Source organism: Lepidochelys olivacea (assembly GCF_965140295.1).
Source record: "Lepidochelys olivacea isolate rLepOli2 genome assembly, chromosome: 21".
Taxonomy (NCBI): Eukaryota; Metazoa; Chordata; order Testudines; family Cheloniidae; genus Lepidochelys; species Lepidochelys olivacea.
In genome coordinates, this window is record NC_140431.1 from 3,358,592 (window position 1) to 3,376,405 (window position 17,814).

A 17,814-nucleotide genomic window follows, 5' to 3' on the forward strand; every position below is an offset into this window, starting at 1 on the left:
TGTTTAAAGAAACCACACACCCACCCAACACACTAAGCATTCATTTAATTCACAGACTCCAGGGACCTTTCTCTCCCCCCACAGAAACAAAGGAAGAGCAGCCCCTCTTTCATTGAGTAAGAGGCGTCATAACAAAATTTCAGTTTAGCATTGTGGAATATGATCTATGGTCCGCCAGCAGGGCTTCATCGTGGGAACTTCTGCTTGCAAGGCGAGCCATGTAACAGACTTCTCATCATATACAGAAATACTGCTTATGGTTGCAAGGCAGAGATCAGAAAACCTAATGTGCAAAAATACCCATCAAGTTTTTTGTTTTTTTTTTCCCCCCAAAAAGCACATAGGGTGAGAAATATAGGACATCTGGGGGGAAAAAAGGGGGAGGGGGGAAACTACCCTCCTACGCTCTCCCCACACTCCAGAGCAAGTGGAGTATAACATACTCTGCATAGTGCCTCTCTCCTTCCCTCTCCCCACCTGGGAACAAATAAGCCATTGCTGTCTGTGTAATGGTTAGGCCATAACCCAAATGTATATCTAGTGTAAACACTGTTTGTTCATACTACTCAAGGATATCAAAATGCTTTACAAGTATGAATCATGCCTCACTTTCCCGTTTCCCCATGTACTTATTTTACAGTGGAGGAAACTGAGGCACAGGCAAAAGTAGTCACTTGCCTAGACATATAGTGAATCAGTGTCAAAGCCAGTCACAAAGAAACATGAACCGTTTGGCTTTAACAAAGGAAGAGTTATGTTTTTATTCATCTGCAGAATCCTAATTTCTGCATAAAAACAAACTGGAACAAGTACATAGGTTCCTGTTCACATGTCAGAATTAACTGCCATAAACATATTCTGGAACTGCTGCTAGTTCAGTGCTACTAGTCAGACAGGGAGCGTACAGAACTTATTTTAATTGAGAGTTACAGTTGTACAGTTTCCAACAGCAGATCACAGATGCCACACAGAGCTGATTGGAATTCAATGTCGTGCAATTATACTGCCGCCTGCGGGCTCTTCGATAACATCTTCAAATCTGAGATGCACTTGGCAATACTCTCCTTCTCCTGAAAAAGGAAATGAATAGACTTTCACAGGCCTTGAAACAATTTAGGGAAAAGAATCATTTGCACGAACCATTTGTGCACACCAGCTATGTTCTGATTTTGCTGGGTAAAAACTGAAGCCAAGTACAGAAAGGATCTAGTTCCAACTCATGTATGATTAATACTTTGCACAACCACCTAAGAAAGTCATGGAGATGGAAATCCAAATATTGGTCTATGTTCAAGCATTAGCAAGCGATGATCAATCTAGATGATCAAAATCTGATCCTACAAAACAGTCAGCCTGCACAATTCAAAGGAGACTGCAGAATGTTGGCAAGTGGCAGGCCAACCTATCTAGAGGAAGAGTAAGCTTTGGGAAGAGCGAGTGGATCCTCCTAAGCGCAGGCAGAACTGATGGAGGAGAGAAGACAGCGTTATGTAAATGAACTCCCCATTTAGTGCACTTCAACTCCATATCTAGGTCTACCCATTTTCTTCACCTCCCAGTGTGGAGACAGACCACTGAAGAGGCACCAAGGAAGGGAAATGTGCAGTTGCCAGTCATCTTAAAAATTCACATTTAAACATCTATGCTTTACATCAAAGGATGCTGCACGGAAGTACCCCAGCCTCCTGGGCAATACCTCCCACCCACAACCCACCATTGTGCTGGAAGGTATTCCCTCAATTGGAGTCATTGGGCAGGATTCTCAGAAGCAACCAGCAACCACAACCCAAATGGAATCAAGAAATGCTGCAAGTCCTCAGCATTTTTGTGTTGCTCAGAAGAGTAGGCATGTGCCTCGGGCCCTCTGGGAGCCAGCCAGAGAAGAGCAAACCAAAGAAATACGAGTCATATTTGGCCAGAGATGGCAGATAGGTGAGGAAAACAGTGTTCTGTATTAGGACACGGGAGGCACAGTGAACTGCTAGAAGCTCAGACACTAAAAGTACCTGTTGAGCGGTGATGCTCTGGGCAACGTTTTTCTCTATCCAGTTGATCATGTGATCTTGTTCCTTACGACGCGTCAGTTGCTGTACAGCGATTTGATAGTCTAGCCGCTTCTTCACTTCATTGTATACAGTGAGCAGCCTCTCTCGGTAGTTAGTCTCTAGCAGCATAGCAATGTTATTCTAGTCAGGGAAAAGATGCATTTCAATTTTCTATTATGACTTTTCTGACCATCTTCACTGGTATTCTTTTATTTCAGATTTAAAATTTGTATTAACACTAATGTTAAAAATTATATAATACACAGGTTAAGAAAAGAGTGAGTGTACATCTGGGTATAATGTTTAGATTATCCACAAATACAAAGTTTGTTTTAAAAGTCGTAAGATACGTAATCAGCAATAAATATAGATCAATACATTTAATACAGTTTAGATATTAGCATCCTAGTATTTGGATACATCACTCCTGAAAAGTTATACAGAGAGTTGGTTGTGGAAAGCAAATATATCAGTGAGTGAAGATTATCCCTCAGTAGTTGAGAATTTAGGATTGGTTGTCCATTAGAAAATACAATCCATCTGGAAAGTATGTAAGTTACTTTCCCGACCACGCTTCTCATCAGCACTCCAGCTCATCCCTCCTAGTATTGCCAATGTGCAGTGAGGTGTTCTAGGTAGATGTCCCTCGATCACTACACTCTCATGTTGCCTTTCAAAGGAACCTAGAGTATTTTACAAAAATTGGCTGTGTGTTCATTCACAGATGGAGGCACAGAAGTTAAATGACTTCACAAGGTCTCAGACAGAAACTGAACCCTAGAATCCAAACTCTATACTATATACAAAGACTATATAGTCTGTCAAAAAGCGAGAGTCCCACTATTTAAATATCTGTAGTATTTTAAAAAATGGGCTGCATTTTAGACTTTTCAACGGAGTGTCTTTATACTCAAGATGAATATTTGGCAAAAAACTAGCCTAATCCATCTCTACACAGGAGCTCTCACCATCATGTTCTTTTAAAATAGGTTGTGTGTAATTTCCTAGGTTTAAAAAACTGGAAAAAATGTCACATTGACACCCACATGGGTTATCCGCAGGGCTGGAACCTTTAGATCCACAATACAGACCTCTGCCACAGCGGCAGATACAGCAGTAGGTGGAACTCTTTAGGTGGACCAACACTAGAGGAGGAGGAAACACTCTGCCAGTGGGTTTCACAAAGATCTGGAAAGGAGGTGACGGACTGTTCCCTGCCCCCTACGACCCCTCCTAGCCCATCCCTGTCCCACTCTTCCTTACCCCTCAGACTCTTATTCCAGTCTCATTCCCCCACTCCTCAGGCTTCTTAGCCCATTCTCCTTGTCCAGACAGTTCCAGTTCATTCCCTGGCCCTCAGTCCCTCATCTTCCCTGTGTTCCTCATCCCATTTCAGTATCCCATTCCTCCCAGCTTCTTGTCCTAGTTGTCCCCGTGCCAAGTACCTCACCTGATCTGTCACCACTCCCCCTCTTACCCAATCAACACTCCATCCCAATCTACACACCTGCAGGTCTGGCTCTTGTCCCTTCTTCATTCAAATTAGGCAGCTTCCTCCTCCATGCTGCCTGGGCTCAGCAGGACAGCACAAGATAGTCTCCCTGCTCTCAGTTCATGTGCTCAGACCCAACACTTCCACAGCAGCCCAAAGCTGCAATTGACAGGAAAGTCCTGCTTAGCCCTATGCTGCAGTATGGATGGAGTCTTTGACAAATTTAGCAGCTAAACTCTGAGGAATGTCTATTGAGTACGTGTGAACTGTGATCTTTCAAAGGCTTAAAATTTGGCCAAATTTGGGCAGGTCAACATGGACTGCAAAAGGAACACCCTCAACACAGAGGCCTCCAACTGCCAAATTTCAAGTCTCTACTCCATAACTTGCAGATTCTAGAACTTCTCAAATGAAAGGTCGCCAGAATGTTCTAACAATGTATTTTTCCCTAGCTTCATTCTCTGAAACGGCTGAACCATTTTCAAGGAAGATTTAAAAAAAAAAAAAAAGCTGGGGCAGACACCCAAGATGGAAAAATTAAAGCCTGAATAATTCTGGTAAAGTTACGTGCAACTGAAAATAGGGTCTTATAATGGGAAATGTCATACAACTTAATTGTCTATGTGACCTGCCACGCCTAATGTACCGATAGTCAACGTTTGTTGCTTAAGTACATATAACCACAGATCCTGAGAGTCTCTGAGGGCCATGTAAAAAGATATTTGTAAAGTTGTATTTGTAATAACGTACCCGCTTGGCATCAAAGAGATAACTGCGGCCTTCAGCCCTCCATTGCTCCTTCTTTTCCTGTTCAATTATTGACTCCAGGTGGTTGATTGAATCATTTTTCACAGCTAAAGCTTTGGCAACTTTCTCCTGAAATAAGAAGGAACTTTAAAATCCAGACTGAAACGTAAGAAAAGGAAAGATCAACCGCTTATCTGATTGCTCAAAACTGCACCGTCTCCTTAAACTGTAACTTATCAGTTCTGAGGGTGAAGAGAGGCAGCCACGAACAGTAACTGAAATTCAAGCTGCCATGTTTAAAGCTTAAGCCTGGTCTACACTTAAAACATACATAAATGCAGTTTTACCAGCACAGATGAGTTTCTGTCAGTATAGCTTATTTCAATCAGGGACCCAATATAAGCTACAAGGCAAGTACTTTTCTGTTTGTGTACACTGGAAAAGGTTTACCGGTACAGATATACCTGCAAACAATCCTAGGGTAGATGCAGCTTATTCTGGCAAAAGCCTTTTTACTAGTGGAACTTATACCCAATTACCCAACTGAAATAAGCGACATCAACAAAAGCACTGGTAAATCAGGTCTACAGTACAAGTTTATTTAGGCCAAGACCTTGTCTACACTAGAAAGAAGCTATAGTTATACAAGCAAACCCTTTCTAGCATAGAAAAGGCCTTTGCAGAAAAGAACCAAGGAACACACATAAAAGAGTACAGAAATAAAATAGCATGCTCCCAAAATATGAAGAATGAGGCAACAAGGTCTCTAATTTCCAGACTAAATTCCTCCATTTCACTCTGAAGTAGATGTAATAAAGACTGCAATGCACTAGCTTCAAAATGCACGTACATGGTTTAGTTATTTCTAAGAAACCCCACACCAGCTAAAAAGCAGGTAAGTTTGAAAGTCAGAGGCTTATGCTCCCCAAGCATCCAAGTCACTGCTGAAAATGGGAATTAAGCTGCTTTTGAAAAATGCTACTCAAATTCTACATATATGGATATTGATTCATGACACCAACTATAAATGCATACTATGCCTCAGCCCTTTAATTTTAGATTGTGACACCCATGGCAAAATACCATAAAATAAGCATTTTGCAAACAGGTGGCTTCTAAACATGCATGACATAGTCAAGTTCTGGCTCCCTTAGCCAACAGGGCCTGGAAGTACTGTTCTGATGAGAGTTTCATCCATTTCTTCAGGATTAGTAGATTACCAGTCAAAATGCAAGAACACTTAGTTGCAAGACAGTCACACTGTACACAATTCTACATCAAACCTGTCCATGAATTTAAATTAAGTTGCCTCTAAGTGTGCCCTGTAAGATTTATTTGGCACAGAACACCTATTGTAAAGTGCTTTGTAGGCTTTCTGCACTGTACAAAGAGAACTATCATTAAAAAAGCCATTACTTTTCTTCAATATTAGAAGAACTGGTGAACTTTTTCATTTTTTTAAAATTTGCCTTCTTAATAACTGTTTATTTCCAAACTGATTTTAGCAACTGAACACCTGGGATTGTTGATTGAGAATCAGTGTCAAGTTAGATTATGTTCTCTTTTTTTCTTACCTCATTGAGCCTATCAGCAAAAGCTGCTACATCACCCCCATATTTTTTAACTATATAGATGAGGACTCCCACTGTGCAGGCACCTGCAATCGTTTCATGGTTGACTATATAGATTTCCTTGGAGAGAAGGTAGAACAGTAGCCCTGTCCCCAGCATATAGGGCCCTAAAATAGATAAAAAAGGATACTGTTTTAAATACATCACTTGGAAACAGATCCATTCCAAGTTCAACTGACTGAAAGCAGAGCTAGGTATTTAATTATTTTAAGTTACATAGGAATATTGAGGGACTTGTCACACCTCTCCACAAAAAGGATGACTCCGGTAGAAGAATGAGATAGACTCCATCTTACACCATTCCCAGAGATATACTGTTATATGAAGACTTCCATCACCAGAAAGTAACCATGGAAGGCCTAATATGTTACCGGTAACTTCTGCTGCCCTCTCAGCATAGGGCATTAACCTCCATGTTTGGAAGTTACCGTGAGCCAGCAGCTGCAAAAACTTTTCCGCTAATCAGGCCTATAACACACTTCGGACTTATCCTTTACTGAACGCTAAAGTCTGTAAGGTGTCCTCTGATCAACTCCCCCATTTGAGTCCCAGACTTCAAAAGAATTGAAGGTTCTCAGTATCTCAGAGGGAAACTTATCACCATGCAGGATCAAGTCTATAATTAGTACAATACCCTAAACAGAGTGTGTTCTTTCCCACCACAAAAGCAAATTCATTACCCAAATCAATGTCAAGTTACTCACACCAGTAAAACCTAAACTTTTCAAACACTTTGCCTTACTTGATGGCCATAGCAAGTGTGCAGCACCAAGAAATCAAAATCAAACCCACAAAGGTACAACACACTAACCTGTGACTCCTGTTTTAGGATACAGGAACTGGAAAAATTCCTCCGGGATCAACCCATGACGAACTTGCCCTCCTTTCTCAGGGAGGGGTGGTAAAGGAGCCAAGCAGTGCTGACCTGTGTGAAATGGTCTAGACGCATGTAATACACTATGAGTAAAAACAGATTTTCTGTGAAGTGTATTCCTTTGCAAAAAAAGAAGTCTCAAATGAAGTTAGGTTTCAGAGTAGGACACTTGTTCTTATATGAGGGCCCCAAAATATTTTCAGTTATATAGAAGTCAAAACTGTATACAAAACATTCAAAATGGACTTTGGTTAATGCTTATACAAATTTACCCTTGGTAAACACATCTATTTATTTGCATAGATTTGGTAGATTTTACCTAGTTTCACATGAGCAAATGGGTTCACATGGAGGTTGCACGTACATGGAAAAAGAAAAAAGACCTTCACAATCCTGTCTGAAGATTCACAGCAGGAACTTAAATGAGAAATTGTAGCAAATCTATACTTCTACAAGAATACTTTTCATTCCTTTAATTTTCTACTGAAGGGTCTCAAGATGCTTAACAAAAAAATTATTCTTCCAGATGCATAACGGAAGCAAATTCTATCATCACGATTTAACAGGTAAATAGACTGAAAATTTAGGTGACTTGCCCATGGTCCGACAAACAGAAGCATCCCAACCTCCAGAACCCTGATCATATTAAAAAGTTTGATCAGAAGCTAGCTGAGTGTTGCCAAAGCAGGGTGGATAATAGCACTCAAATAGCTACCAGAAGGTAGCTCAAATATTAGGGCCTGACAAAGTTGCACCATTCAAGCTAAACGTGTTACTTTATACCAATTTAAACTGGTCTAACTTTGTTGATAGTCTTGAGCTGAAATAACACTACTAATATTGTATTTGCTGGTATCTGTACTAGGCAGAAGCTAGCTAAACCAACATAACCAGTTTGGAAATTACCCCCTCTATAAAGTGCCTGGAGATCTACTCACAAAAAGTGTGATATAAGAACTAGCCATTATCATCACGCCATTAAACAGATATAACAGTGTATACACTCACTGGTTGAATTAAGTGGGCATAGGAGTTAAACCAGCACAACCGCCTGCTTATGCGAACAGTTAATCTAACCTAAAGAGGGATTCACAGAAGAGACTGTCACGGAGTTTTTAGCTCCATGCCAAGGTAGTACAGGTCATGTCTAGCACAGCCAGCAACCCTAACCCCCAGCCCCAGGAACAGGCCCCCAGAATCTTAATTCCTAGTTCCCCGTCTCCCCACAGACCCCACTAGAAAGAGAACCCAGGAGTCCTGACCTCCTCCTCCCCCCCGCACCGCAACCCAACCGGAGGGGGAAGAGAACCCAGGCGTCCTGACCTCCCCCGGCCCCCACCGCAACCCAACCGGAGGGGGAAGAGAACCCAGGCGTCCTGACCCCCCGCCACAGCAACCCAACCGGAGGGGGAAGAGAACCCAGGCGTCCTGACCTCCCCCGGCCCCCACCGCAACCCAACCGGAGGGGGAAGAGAACCCAGGCGTCCTGACCCCCCCCCCCCGCCACAGCAACCCAACCGGAGGGGAAAGAGAACCCAGGCGTCCTGACCTTCCCTCCCCACCCCCGCCCAACCGGAGGGGAAAGAGAACCCAGGCGTCCTGACCTTCCCTCCCCACCCCCGCCCAACCGGAGGGGGAAGAGAACCCAGGCGTCCTGACCTTCCCTCCCCACCCCCGCCCAACCGGAGGGGAAAGAGAACCCAGGCGTCCTGACCTTCCCTCCCCACCCCCGCCCAACCGGAGGGGGAAGAGAACCCAGGCGTCCTGACCTCCCCCCCACCCCCGCCCGGGGCAGGCCCAGAAGCCCGGCGCCTCGCCCGGGCCGCACTTACCCCACGGAGAGGGAGGGAGCCAGGCTCTTCAGCGCCGCCGGAGCTGGGGAGGACACAGAGCGATCAGCGCAAAGCCCCGGCCCGCCCGCGCCCAGCCGCCCCCCGGGGACGGGCCCCACTCACCGGCGCGCAGGCCCAGGCGGGACAGCATTGTCGGCTCGGCTGCGGCGCTGCCCTCTCCGTCCCGGTGACCCCAGCCGCAGCGGCGGCAAGATGGCTACGGAGAATGAAGCCTCGCGAGAGGAGCTTGGGAACGCCCCAAATCTCGCGAGGGTGGGGGCGGGAGCGGTAAAAGTATCGCGAGAGGAGTCGTAATTCGCCTGCAATTTCGCGGAGCGCGGGGGGGCGGGGCTCGGGCAAGTCTCGCGAGAGGAGCGGCAGGGCGGTGGCGGGGGGCGGGGCCCAGTCGGGGTGTCCCGGGAGCAGCACGTGGAGGCTGCCGGGGTCCGTCTGCTCGTGCCTGGGGGAGTCGCGCGCTGCCGCCATGCAAGAGCCGGAGCAGCCCGACGGGGGGGCCTCGGGCGGGCCCGAGTGGAACATCCCGCCCAACGCGCCCGCCTGCATGGAGCGCCACCTGGACGGGGCCCACTACCGCCCAGGTACCCCCGCCGCCGGGCCCCCGGGGTGGGCCCCCAGCGCCCCCTGGGGCGGGCCCCCCCAGCGCCCCCTGGGGCACGTGCTTCCCGTGCACCCTGCCCCTTGGCACCTGCGCCCCTGGAGCAGCGCCCCTGGGGTGGGCCCCCCCCGATGGGCCCCCCCCGATCCCCTGCCTCCCCCCCATATGCCCCCCCGATCCCCCCCAACGACCCCTGCGCCCCCTGGGGCATGTCCTTCCCGTGCACCCTGCCCCTTGGCACCTGCGCCCCTGGAGCATTGCCCCTGGGATGTGTCCCCCCGATCCTCCCCCAACGCCCCCCCCGATCTCCCCCAGCGCCCCCTGGGGCATGTCCTTCCCATGCACCCTGCCCCTTGGCACCTGCGCCCCTGGAGCAGCGCCCCTGGGGTGGGCCCCCCCCGATCCCCTGCCTCCCCCCCATATGCCCCCCGATCCCCCCCCAACGACCCCTGCGCCCCCTGGGGCATGTCCTTCCCGTGCACCCTGCCCCTTGGCACCTGCGCCCCTGGAGCATTGCCCCTGGGATGTGTCCCCCCGATCTCCCCCAGCGCCCCCTGGGGCATGTCCTTCCCGTGCACCCTGCCCCTTGGCACCTGCGCTCCTGGAGCAGCGCCCCTGGGGTGGGCCCCCCCCGATCCCCTGCCTCCCCCCCATATGCCCCCCGATCCCCCCCCAACGACCCCTGCGCCCCCTGGGGCATGTCCTTCCCGTGCACCCTGCCCCTTGGCACCTGCGCCCCTGGAGCATTGCCCCTGGGATGTGTCCCCCCGATCCTCCCCCAACGCCCCCCCCGATCTCCCCCAGCACCCCCTGGGGCATGTCCTTCCCGTGCACCCTGCCCCTTGGCACCTGCCCCCCTGGAGCAGCGCCCCTGCCCCCCCAGATCCCCCCCAACGCCCCCCCGATGCCCCCCCACGACCCCTGCGCCCCCTGGGGCATGTCCTTCCCGTGCACCCTGCCCCTTGGCACCTCCCCCCCCCGATCCCCTGCCTCCCCCCCCCCCCGATCCCCTGCCTCCCCCTCCACGACCCCTGCACCCCCTGGGGCATGTGCTTCCCATGCACCCTGCCCCTTGGCACCCTCGCCGTGCGCCCCTGTAGCATTGCCCCACACTGTGCCCCCAGGACACCTCGTCTGTCCTGAACCTGGACAGCACTCAGTCCCCAGCCCGTGGCCTGCACCCCTCAGTGGCTAACCCCTACCCCTAACGCGAACTGTTCTGCACCCCCACGTTCCAGTGCACATCCTCTCCCTGGCACACGTGAGCCCCAGAATTTCCCCGGGTGATCCCAAACACTGTGTTCTGGGGGATTCCGAACATCCTCTCTCCCTTCTGGGACATGGTGCATCACAGCTACTGCCTAGCGATACTCATCATACAGCCCCTGGGATACCCTGCAGCCAAGTGTTACCCTCCTGAGGTCGCACTTCTGAACAGTTTCACACCCCGAGAGAGAGCTCCTGGGTTGTCTCTTGGGACCTTGCAGGGCTCTACCGTTTTCTCACACCTGCCTACAGTGCAACCACTGGGCGTTGCTCCACCATCCCATAAGATCTGTTCATTCAGTGCAGGTCCCAAAGACACCATTCATACCCCCATAGAATTTAGAAATAGAATAGAAAAATCCACACTCCCGTGTGACACAGTTAAACTGACCTGCCAGCCAGTGTGGACCGTACTAGTTCAATGGGGGACTTCTCCCATCGACCTAGCTACCCCTTCTCTGGAAGGTGGAGTACCTACGCCAGTGGGAGAAGCCCTCTGGTCAGTGTAGGTAGCGTCTTCGCTGACCTGGTGCACCTGTGCCGCTGTAGCATTTTAAGTGTAGATAAGCTCTTAGTTAGCATGTGTTAGCTCAGTCAAACCAAAACTTTATCAGTCAAGACAAAGCTTTAGTTAACCTAGATAACCTGAGTTCTGTATTGTGCTTTACGAATAGGCTCAGTATATCAGGAATTGTGGTATTTAACTCTCTCTCTCATTTTTATCTCTTTTGCAGATGGAGCTCTTCTCCTGGGTGCTTCCAGTTTGAGTGGACGTTGCTGGGTGGGTTCCATTTGGGTATTTAAGGATCCAAAACGGGCCCCTAATGAAGGTTTTTGCTCTGCTGGGGTTCAGACGGAAGCAGGCGTAGCGGATCTGAAATGGGTAGCGGATAAAGGAATACTAGTGGCCTCAGATTCTGGTAAATTGAAATGGATTGCATTTTTATACCTCTGTAGTTTGTCCGTAATGTGTGGGCATGATCAGTAGTTAGCCTGGTGCAGTTCAAGGGAGTTATCTAGGATGCCATATGGAAGGAAGTTGACCACATGAAGGGAACCAGCCCAGTGGTCCGTATTGACCAGAAGTGGGTGTGTCTGTGGGATTAAAAATGTTTCAGAATTTTTTTTTTTTTTTAAAGCAAACATTGTGGACATGCAGATGAGCAAACTGTTGTTGACCAATGTTTAAAATGACAGGGGAACATGTACAAAGCAGACTTATGTGTACAGACCTACAATGCAAAATGAGTTGCACTGCTGGATTCCAGCCCCTTACCCTGGGCTCTCAGCTGAGACCGTGACAATTCTGAACCTTGGTAAACAATGCCTGAACAAAGATTTGGAATTAAGACACCCGAACCGTGTTCCTGGCCCAACTGTAAGTCCACAGGGAAGTGATGTCACAGTTCTGTGCCATATTCCCATCTGTAAAATAAGAATAACAGGGACTGTCTTGTTTGTTCTGTTTGTACAGCACCTAGCATTATGGGGTCCTGGGCCATGCCTCGGGCTCCTACGTGACATGAGTAATAATAATAATTTATCTCGGAGGGATGTTCCATATTCTGTAGTTTAGGGTTTTCTGTGACACTCATCACCATAATATTGAAGCATTGTTAAGGTTTTTGATTGCATGTGTTGTAACATGCTTTGAAAATAAAAACCACCCTGTAAGTGCTACCTAATATTCTTAATATGATCATGGTGGCATTTTTGAAAACTTTCTTGCACTTTCTCTCTGTTAATTGATTTGTCTATGGGGGTATTTCCATTTAGATCCCATCTGGTTCGCCGCAGGGCCCTTCTGGGTAATGAGTTCTCTTGGTAATAGAACATCTTCTCCCCTGGTCTTTTGTGTTTTTTCTTGGTTGAACCCTCTTGGTAAAATGGTTGGCTTTCCCTGTTCTCCTTTAGGTGCTGTGGAGCTCTGGGAGTTGGATGAGAACGAAACTCTAATAGTGAACAAGTTTTGTAAATATGAGCATGATGACATTGTGACAACAGTGAGCGTTTTCACTAATGCCACTCAGGCGGTTAGTGGCAGCAAAGACTTCTGGTTAGTTTTCTTTGCATTCGTGCTTCTTTCTCTTGTTTTGAGTGAATCATCCCTCGCTCTTCCTAACTGGTTGTGTTCTTACTTGTAGTGTGAAGGTTTGGGACATCCCACAGCAAACAGTGCTGCACTCTTACAGAGGTGAGTGCCAAATTGACTTATGTATTTTGCTTCTCCTGTTCACTTCTAGGAGCTGCTTTGGGAGTCTGGATTTCAAATCCAGCTGTTCTCGGTCTAATAAAACACACACTGCTCTAATAAAATGCACAGAGCTGATATATATGCAGTATCCTGGCTGGTGACCACACCACAATCTTTGACCCAAAATTATTTACTTTGGAATTCTTACCACTAACCCCAGTTGTATTTATCCTGATTATAATTCATGATGCTCAGCTTTCAAGGAAAAATGACAGTACAATAAATTTCAAATGGACAGTGTTTATGATTTAACAAAATTTACAAAGTGGTCTGTTTTGTGGGATTATCCATAGGTTTGTAGGCTTCCTAGAATTTTTCTAGCCCACATCTTTCCAGGGATGTGTGTCATTCCCCTCGCTCTCATTTCTTCCTCCAAACATCGTACTGACAAGTGACAGTTCTCCTCTCTGTGGATCCATTGTACGGTAGTTGTGCTGGGCTGAAAATATTTCTCCCCTAGAATTTTATATTTATTACTTTATAATACAAGTTTTTGTGAATTTAGAGCTGATGGAAGATGGAGGTGTAACTTCCCTCCTGGCCACAGCCCAGGTAGAAGCAGTGCAAGTGAGCCACCCAGTGCCCCTCTTTGGCTAGGTCGCATACAGATTTGATTCACATTCCCGACACTTCAGTAGCTTTATCCTTTTTTCTTTTGATAGCTCATTCCAGCCCAGTGACATGTGTGGCCTCTTGTCCTGGTAAGGACACAGTGTTCCTGTCCTGTGCTGAGGTAAAACCAACTCTGTCTCCAAATCTCTATGGTATAAATCTGATTTGGCCTGTGAACTCTGCAGTTAAAACATGTATTTACGTTTTCAATAAGTAGCACATCGTGTTTTTTGTCATCTTGAAGCATTCCAGTTTGGCACGTTCATTGGTCCATAACTTACAATGATAATTTGTATTGACTACATTGAAATATGCTGTAGGCTAGCTGTGTAGTTGTTAACCCTCGGTCTGTACTGAGGGTATATCTACCCCAGTTTAAACTCTTATTGCAGATTACAGCACCAGAGCAGTGCAGAGGTTGCACCGGTCTGAAATCAGGGTAGGCTGCATTGGTGCACTGCATCTATACTGGGAGTGTACACTGGTGTAGCTACCATGATACAAATAATCTCAGTTTAGAGAGACCTTAAACCTGGGGTGTGGGAGGGAAAAGACGGACTTATAGTTAAGGATGTGAAGTCACTATACAATTGCAAAATATTGTTATGAAAATATACATAATAAATTCTGCTTTTAGCAGTTGTCACAATTTGAAAGAAAACCCTCTTGAATGAAATCATCTAAATCAAAATATTTATGTGCTTCTCAGTTATGAATTTGCCATATAGATTGGAATGGATTCCGATTTGTTTAATATGTTATCAGAGTATTCTGATTCAAATACACAATATTGCCTCTAACTGATAATGCTTAGCAGTTATACAGCAGTACTTATACTTTGAAATCCTATAGAAACACTGATCCCCACTCTGGTGTGGTAGATAAGTGTGACTGCCCCCATTTTAGAGAGGGGGAATTAAAAGCACAGCGTGATTTATCCAAGCCCGTGGAGAGAGTGAGTGGGAGAACAGCAATTACTACTCCTGATTCCCAGTCCAAAGCTTAATTCATTGATGTGATATGTGGAGGCAGAGTTCATAAAACCTTTTTTTCTCCATTAACTTTGAATTTGTAGGATGACAGAATTTTACTGTGGGATACCAGATGCCCCAAACCAGCTACTCGAATTGGTGAGTCTGTGGATATACAATACATGGAATTTTGTGGGGGAGAGGGGGAGGAGATAAATTTGCAATGTTTCATTAAGTTTGTAATGTTCTACTACCACATAGAATTTATCTCAGCCAATGATAGTGCTAGGACGAAAGCACAAAGAAACCAGTCCTAAAATAGCATCGCAGAAGTACAACAAGTTTTTTTAAAAAAAAAAATCTTAGCCAATCAGCAACTGAGGGTGCTAAAATAACCTGGGAATACCTGAGCTCACAGTTCTCTTCACACTCACCATAGTTTCTTTCCTGACAGTTTGCAGTGCCTCTGCTCACCTCCCTACCTCAGTTATGTGGCATCCACAGCAAAGTGACACATTTGTGTTGGGTAAGGAGCTATCTTACTACTAGCTGATTGTCATTATCCAGACTACACATTCTGATCGAATGCTCTTTGTTCTCTGTTGGATTTTCCTAATAATCCTGTTCTCCTTTGTTCTTTTAAAGGTGATGAAAACGGGACAGTTGCTCTTGTAGACACAAAGAACCCAGACTCTGCTCTAAGTTCAGCTGTGCACTCCCAAACTGTCACTGGTTTTGCATTTTCTACACACAGGTACTGATATTATGGTGGAATGAGGCAGTTTAGATGCTGATATGAATGACCTTGTTTGCTCTCAGAATTAAAGCAATTAGAAGTACTCTTGGCTACAGCCTTTTGTAATAGGCAATATGTAAAAATGATATGAAGTGCACAGGAATTGGTGTCTTACATTGATTCCCATGTATGTGTAAAGTCCATTCACCGTGCTGCTCTGTCTACTGTCTTGCCAGTGCTCTGTATATCTATTGCACCCTAACAATTCTGTCCTGTTCTTTAAAAAAAAGAAAAAAGGAAAAACCCTCTGAACCAAGAACCATGTGGGGAAAGATGTTCATACTGTTCTGCACTAAGGCTGGGGCTAGCAGTGTATATTTGACTCCAGAGTGATGTGGAAGTGCGTGTCAGTAACACTTGGGCCCTTTTGAATCATCTTATAACTGTGTTTCCTTTCCTTTATGCAGCAACAGAATGTTGTCTGTTAATTCTGGTTGAAATCTATAAGATATGCATAGAATATTAAAATACTGGTAAAAGAAACTTGTGCAGATATGGGTTATAATATTGCCTGGTAGTCTTTGTTCACTCCATTAAGAAGCATATGTTTCATATGTTGTTTGTTTTTGAGCTTTCAGGTATATATGGTAATTTTAACATCAGTCTTTCTTTTACCCTACAGTTCGCCCCTTCTGGCTTCAATTAGTGAAGACTGCTCGGTAGCTGTTCTTGACTCCAGCCTTTCAGAGGTGTAAGTACTAAATGGAATTAATACTTGGTGCATTTTGAAATTTTAGCCTCCTATTAAATGATCATTAAGTATGTTTTATAGGCAGGAAAAGTAATAGCCCTCCAGGAGTTGGGAAGAACATATTAAGCTTACTGACATACTGTTGTAAAAGAAGTCAGGTTTTTTGTTTTGTTTTTGTAGTACTGCAGAAATGAATCAGATGCATTCTCACATATTTATAGGAATGGACTTGGCTGCGGGGAATAACAAAGCAAAGCTAGAGTCTTTCAGTCCCTTTTTTGAACTGAACACCTGTTTGGGGGTCAAGAAGGGGGAAGATGATAAAGAAGCTTATAGCGTATTAATCAGCAGGAGTTAGTTACTGAACACTGCCTGGCTGTGTGAGTGTGTGGATTTTCCAGGAATGATGATGCAGCTAAGTAGCGTTTTGTAATGTAAAGTAAGGCGGTGGGGCCCTTAAAATATTGTTGCCTTAGCACTGTATCTGTCTAATCCCTTTTTATGTCTTCTGATTTTCCCAGTTTCAGAAGTCGCTCTCATCGAGACTTTGTGAGAGGCCTATCGTGGTCTCCCTTGAACAAGGCCTTGCTCTCTACAGTTGGATGGGACCATCAAGTTTTACACCACACAGTTCCAACACAGACTACTGAAGCTGCTGGAAGCAACAGTGTACATGACTAGTTTTATAAACTCACTGGTCCAGATTTATCCCCGGTATAACTCTAGATGTTATGCCCCTGGGATGTATATGGCCCATTGCCTGTCTCAGAGCTTGTGACTTGCAACCAAGAAGACAGGTCCTGTAGCAACTTTGCATTAGGCACGAGCTAATTACAAAAACAGCCCCTTGATGTAGAGTCCAGATTCACCTGTGATAAAGCTTTAACATGTTGCACTAGAGAATTTTGATTTCAGACACAAGGAATTGCAGGGAAGTGGGCAATTAGGTAAAAATAAATAAATAAAACCATAAAGGATTTGGTTTTTATTTGTCTTGGCATATCAAACCACTTACAGAAGTAGCAGAACAGAAGCTCCTGCCAGTTAAAAAGTCTGGCAGTCTTGTGGGGGCCTTGTCTGAGTTGGGATTATGGAACAATGAGATTAAGAGCGATGTAAATTAATCCTGAGAAATGAACAGGAAACCTTGATTCAATATTTATAGCACAGAAAGTCATTCATGCAACCTCCGGCACAGTTAGGGATGCTCTGTCTTCCCTCTTGAGTGTGTGAATCCCGTATGCAGGCATGGAATCTGCTAGTGTATACTTCTGTCCTGTGAATGGACATCTGAATGCTCAGATAGTCAACAAGAGAGAAGATGGAGATCTGTGCTGTTCAGCAGGAATGCCAAGTGACGCTCCCACAGTTGTCCAGTGCAGCCTTTGAATGCCTTCATGGGGAAGTATTACCTAGGGAGAACTATGATCTGGGCTCTCCAGGATGCGTGTCTGCATCAAAGATGATGGTAGTTTAGTTGGCTGCATTATGTTTGACACTAAGGGCATGTCTACACTTACCTCCGGAGTGATCGATCCAGCAGGGGTCGATTTATCGTGTCTAGTCAAGACACGATAAATCGAGTGCTCTCCTGTCGACTCCAGTACTCCACTGGTGAAGACATCGCGGTAAGTAGATCTAAGTACGTCAACTTCAGCTACGTTATTCAGGTAGCTGAAGTTGCATAACTTAGATTGATTCCCCTCTCCTCCCCCCCCCCCAGTGTAGACCAGGGCTCCACTGAGGCCTGAAAGCCACAGCAAGTTACCCCGTGGGGCTTTCCCAGGGTCAAAACTTCAGCTTCCCTGCTTTGCAGATACCTCACTTGAAGAGCAGAAGAAAGCTGCGGGGCAGAGCTCCCTTGTTGCAGCTTGGAGTCAGAGTGAAGATTCTGAAAGCTCAAATGACTTGTTTCTCTTCTGAAAGTCACTGTGACCAGCTGCTGCTGGTAGCCTTTCATAAAAGGGCGACTTCTGTTGTACTATTT

At 46.0% G+C, this 17,814-nt stretch overlaps 2 protein-coding genes across 3 annotated transcripts; one reads left to right on the forward strand and one right to left on the reverse strand.

Annotated features, from left to right (window-relative positions):
- Window positions 1–730: 730 nt before the first annotated feature.
- ATP5PB (ATP synthase peripheral stalk-membrane subunit b) lies at window positions 731–8,881 on the reverse strand. 2 transcript variants are annotated; one of them, XM_084611053.1, is made up of 7 exons: window positions 8,745–8,881; window positions 8,622–8,664; window positions 6,727–6,854; window positions 5,859–6,022; window positions 4,288–4,413; window positions 2,007–2,186; window positions 731–1,070 (listed from the first exon to the last, which is right to left on the reverse strand). In XM_084611053.1, exons 1-7 carry the CDS (start codon window positions 8,770–8,772, stop codon window positions 999–1,001), a joined length of 741 nt encoding a protein of 246 aa, XP_084467179.1. In that variant the 5' UTR covers window positions 8,773–8,881; the 3' UTR covers window positions 731–998. The 2 variants fall into 2 exon arrangements, with proteins under 2 accessions (XP_084467179.1, XP_084467178.1); XM_084611052.1 differs by having other exon boundaries at window positions 6,727–6,872.
- Window positions 8,882–9,004: 123 nt separating this feature from the next.
- WDR77 (WD repeat domain 77) lies at window positions 9,005–16,801 on the forward strand. The gene is made up of 10 exons (XM_084611095.1): window positions 9,005–9,220; window positions 11,238–11,423; window positions 12,418–12,559; window positions 12,648–12,697; window positions 13,420–13,490; window positions 14,445–14,499; window positions 14,795–14,866; window positions 14,986–15,094; window positions 15,759–15,827; window positions 16,349–16,801. Exons 1-10 carry the CDS (start codon window positions 9,106–9,108, stop codon window positions 16,506–16,508), a joined length of 1,029 nt encoding a protein of 342 aa, XP_084467221.1. The 5' UTR covers window positions 9,005–9,105; the 3' UTR covers window positions 16,509–16,801.
- Window positions 16,802–17,814: the final 1,013 nt, after the last annotated feature.

Coding starts and splice junctions, on each gene's coding strand:
- ATP5PB (XM_084611052.1), bottom strand. CDS start 8,772: ATGCTGTCCCGCCTGGGCCTGCGCGCCG. Junction 6,023..6,726: donor TCCTAAAACAGGAGTCACAG/GTTAGTGTGTTG, acceptor TATCTATTTTAG/GGCCCTATATGCTGGGGACA. Junction 4,414..5,858: donor TTGCTGATAGGCTCAATGAG/GTAAGAAAAAAA, acceptor TTCTTATTTCAG/GAGAAAGTTGCCAAAGCTTT.
- WDR77 (XM_084611095.1), top strand. CDS start 9,106: ATGCAAGAGCCGGAGCAGCCCGACGGGGGGGCCTCGGGCGGGCCCGAG. Junction 12,698..13,419: donor AGTGCTGCACTCTTACAGAG/GTGAGTGCCAAA, acceptor TTCTTTTGATAG/CTCATTCCAGCCCAGTGACA. Junction 13,491..14,444: donor TGTTCCTGTCCTGTGCTGAG/GTAAAACCAACT, acceptor TTGAATTTGTAG/GATGACAGAATTTTACTGTG.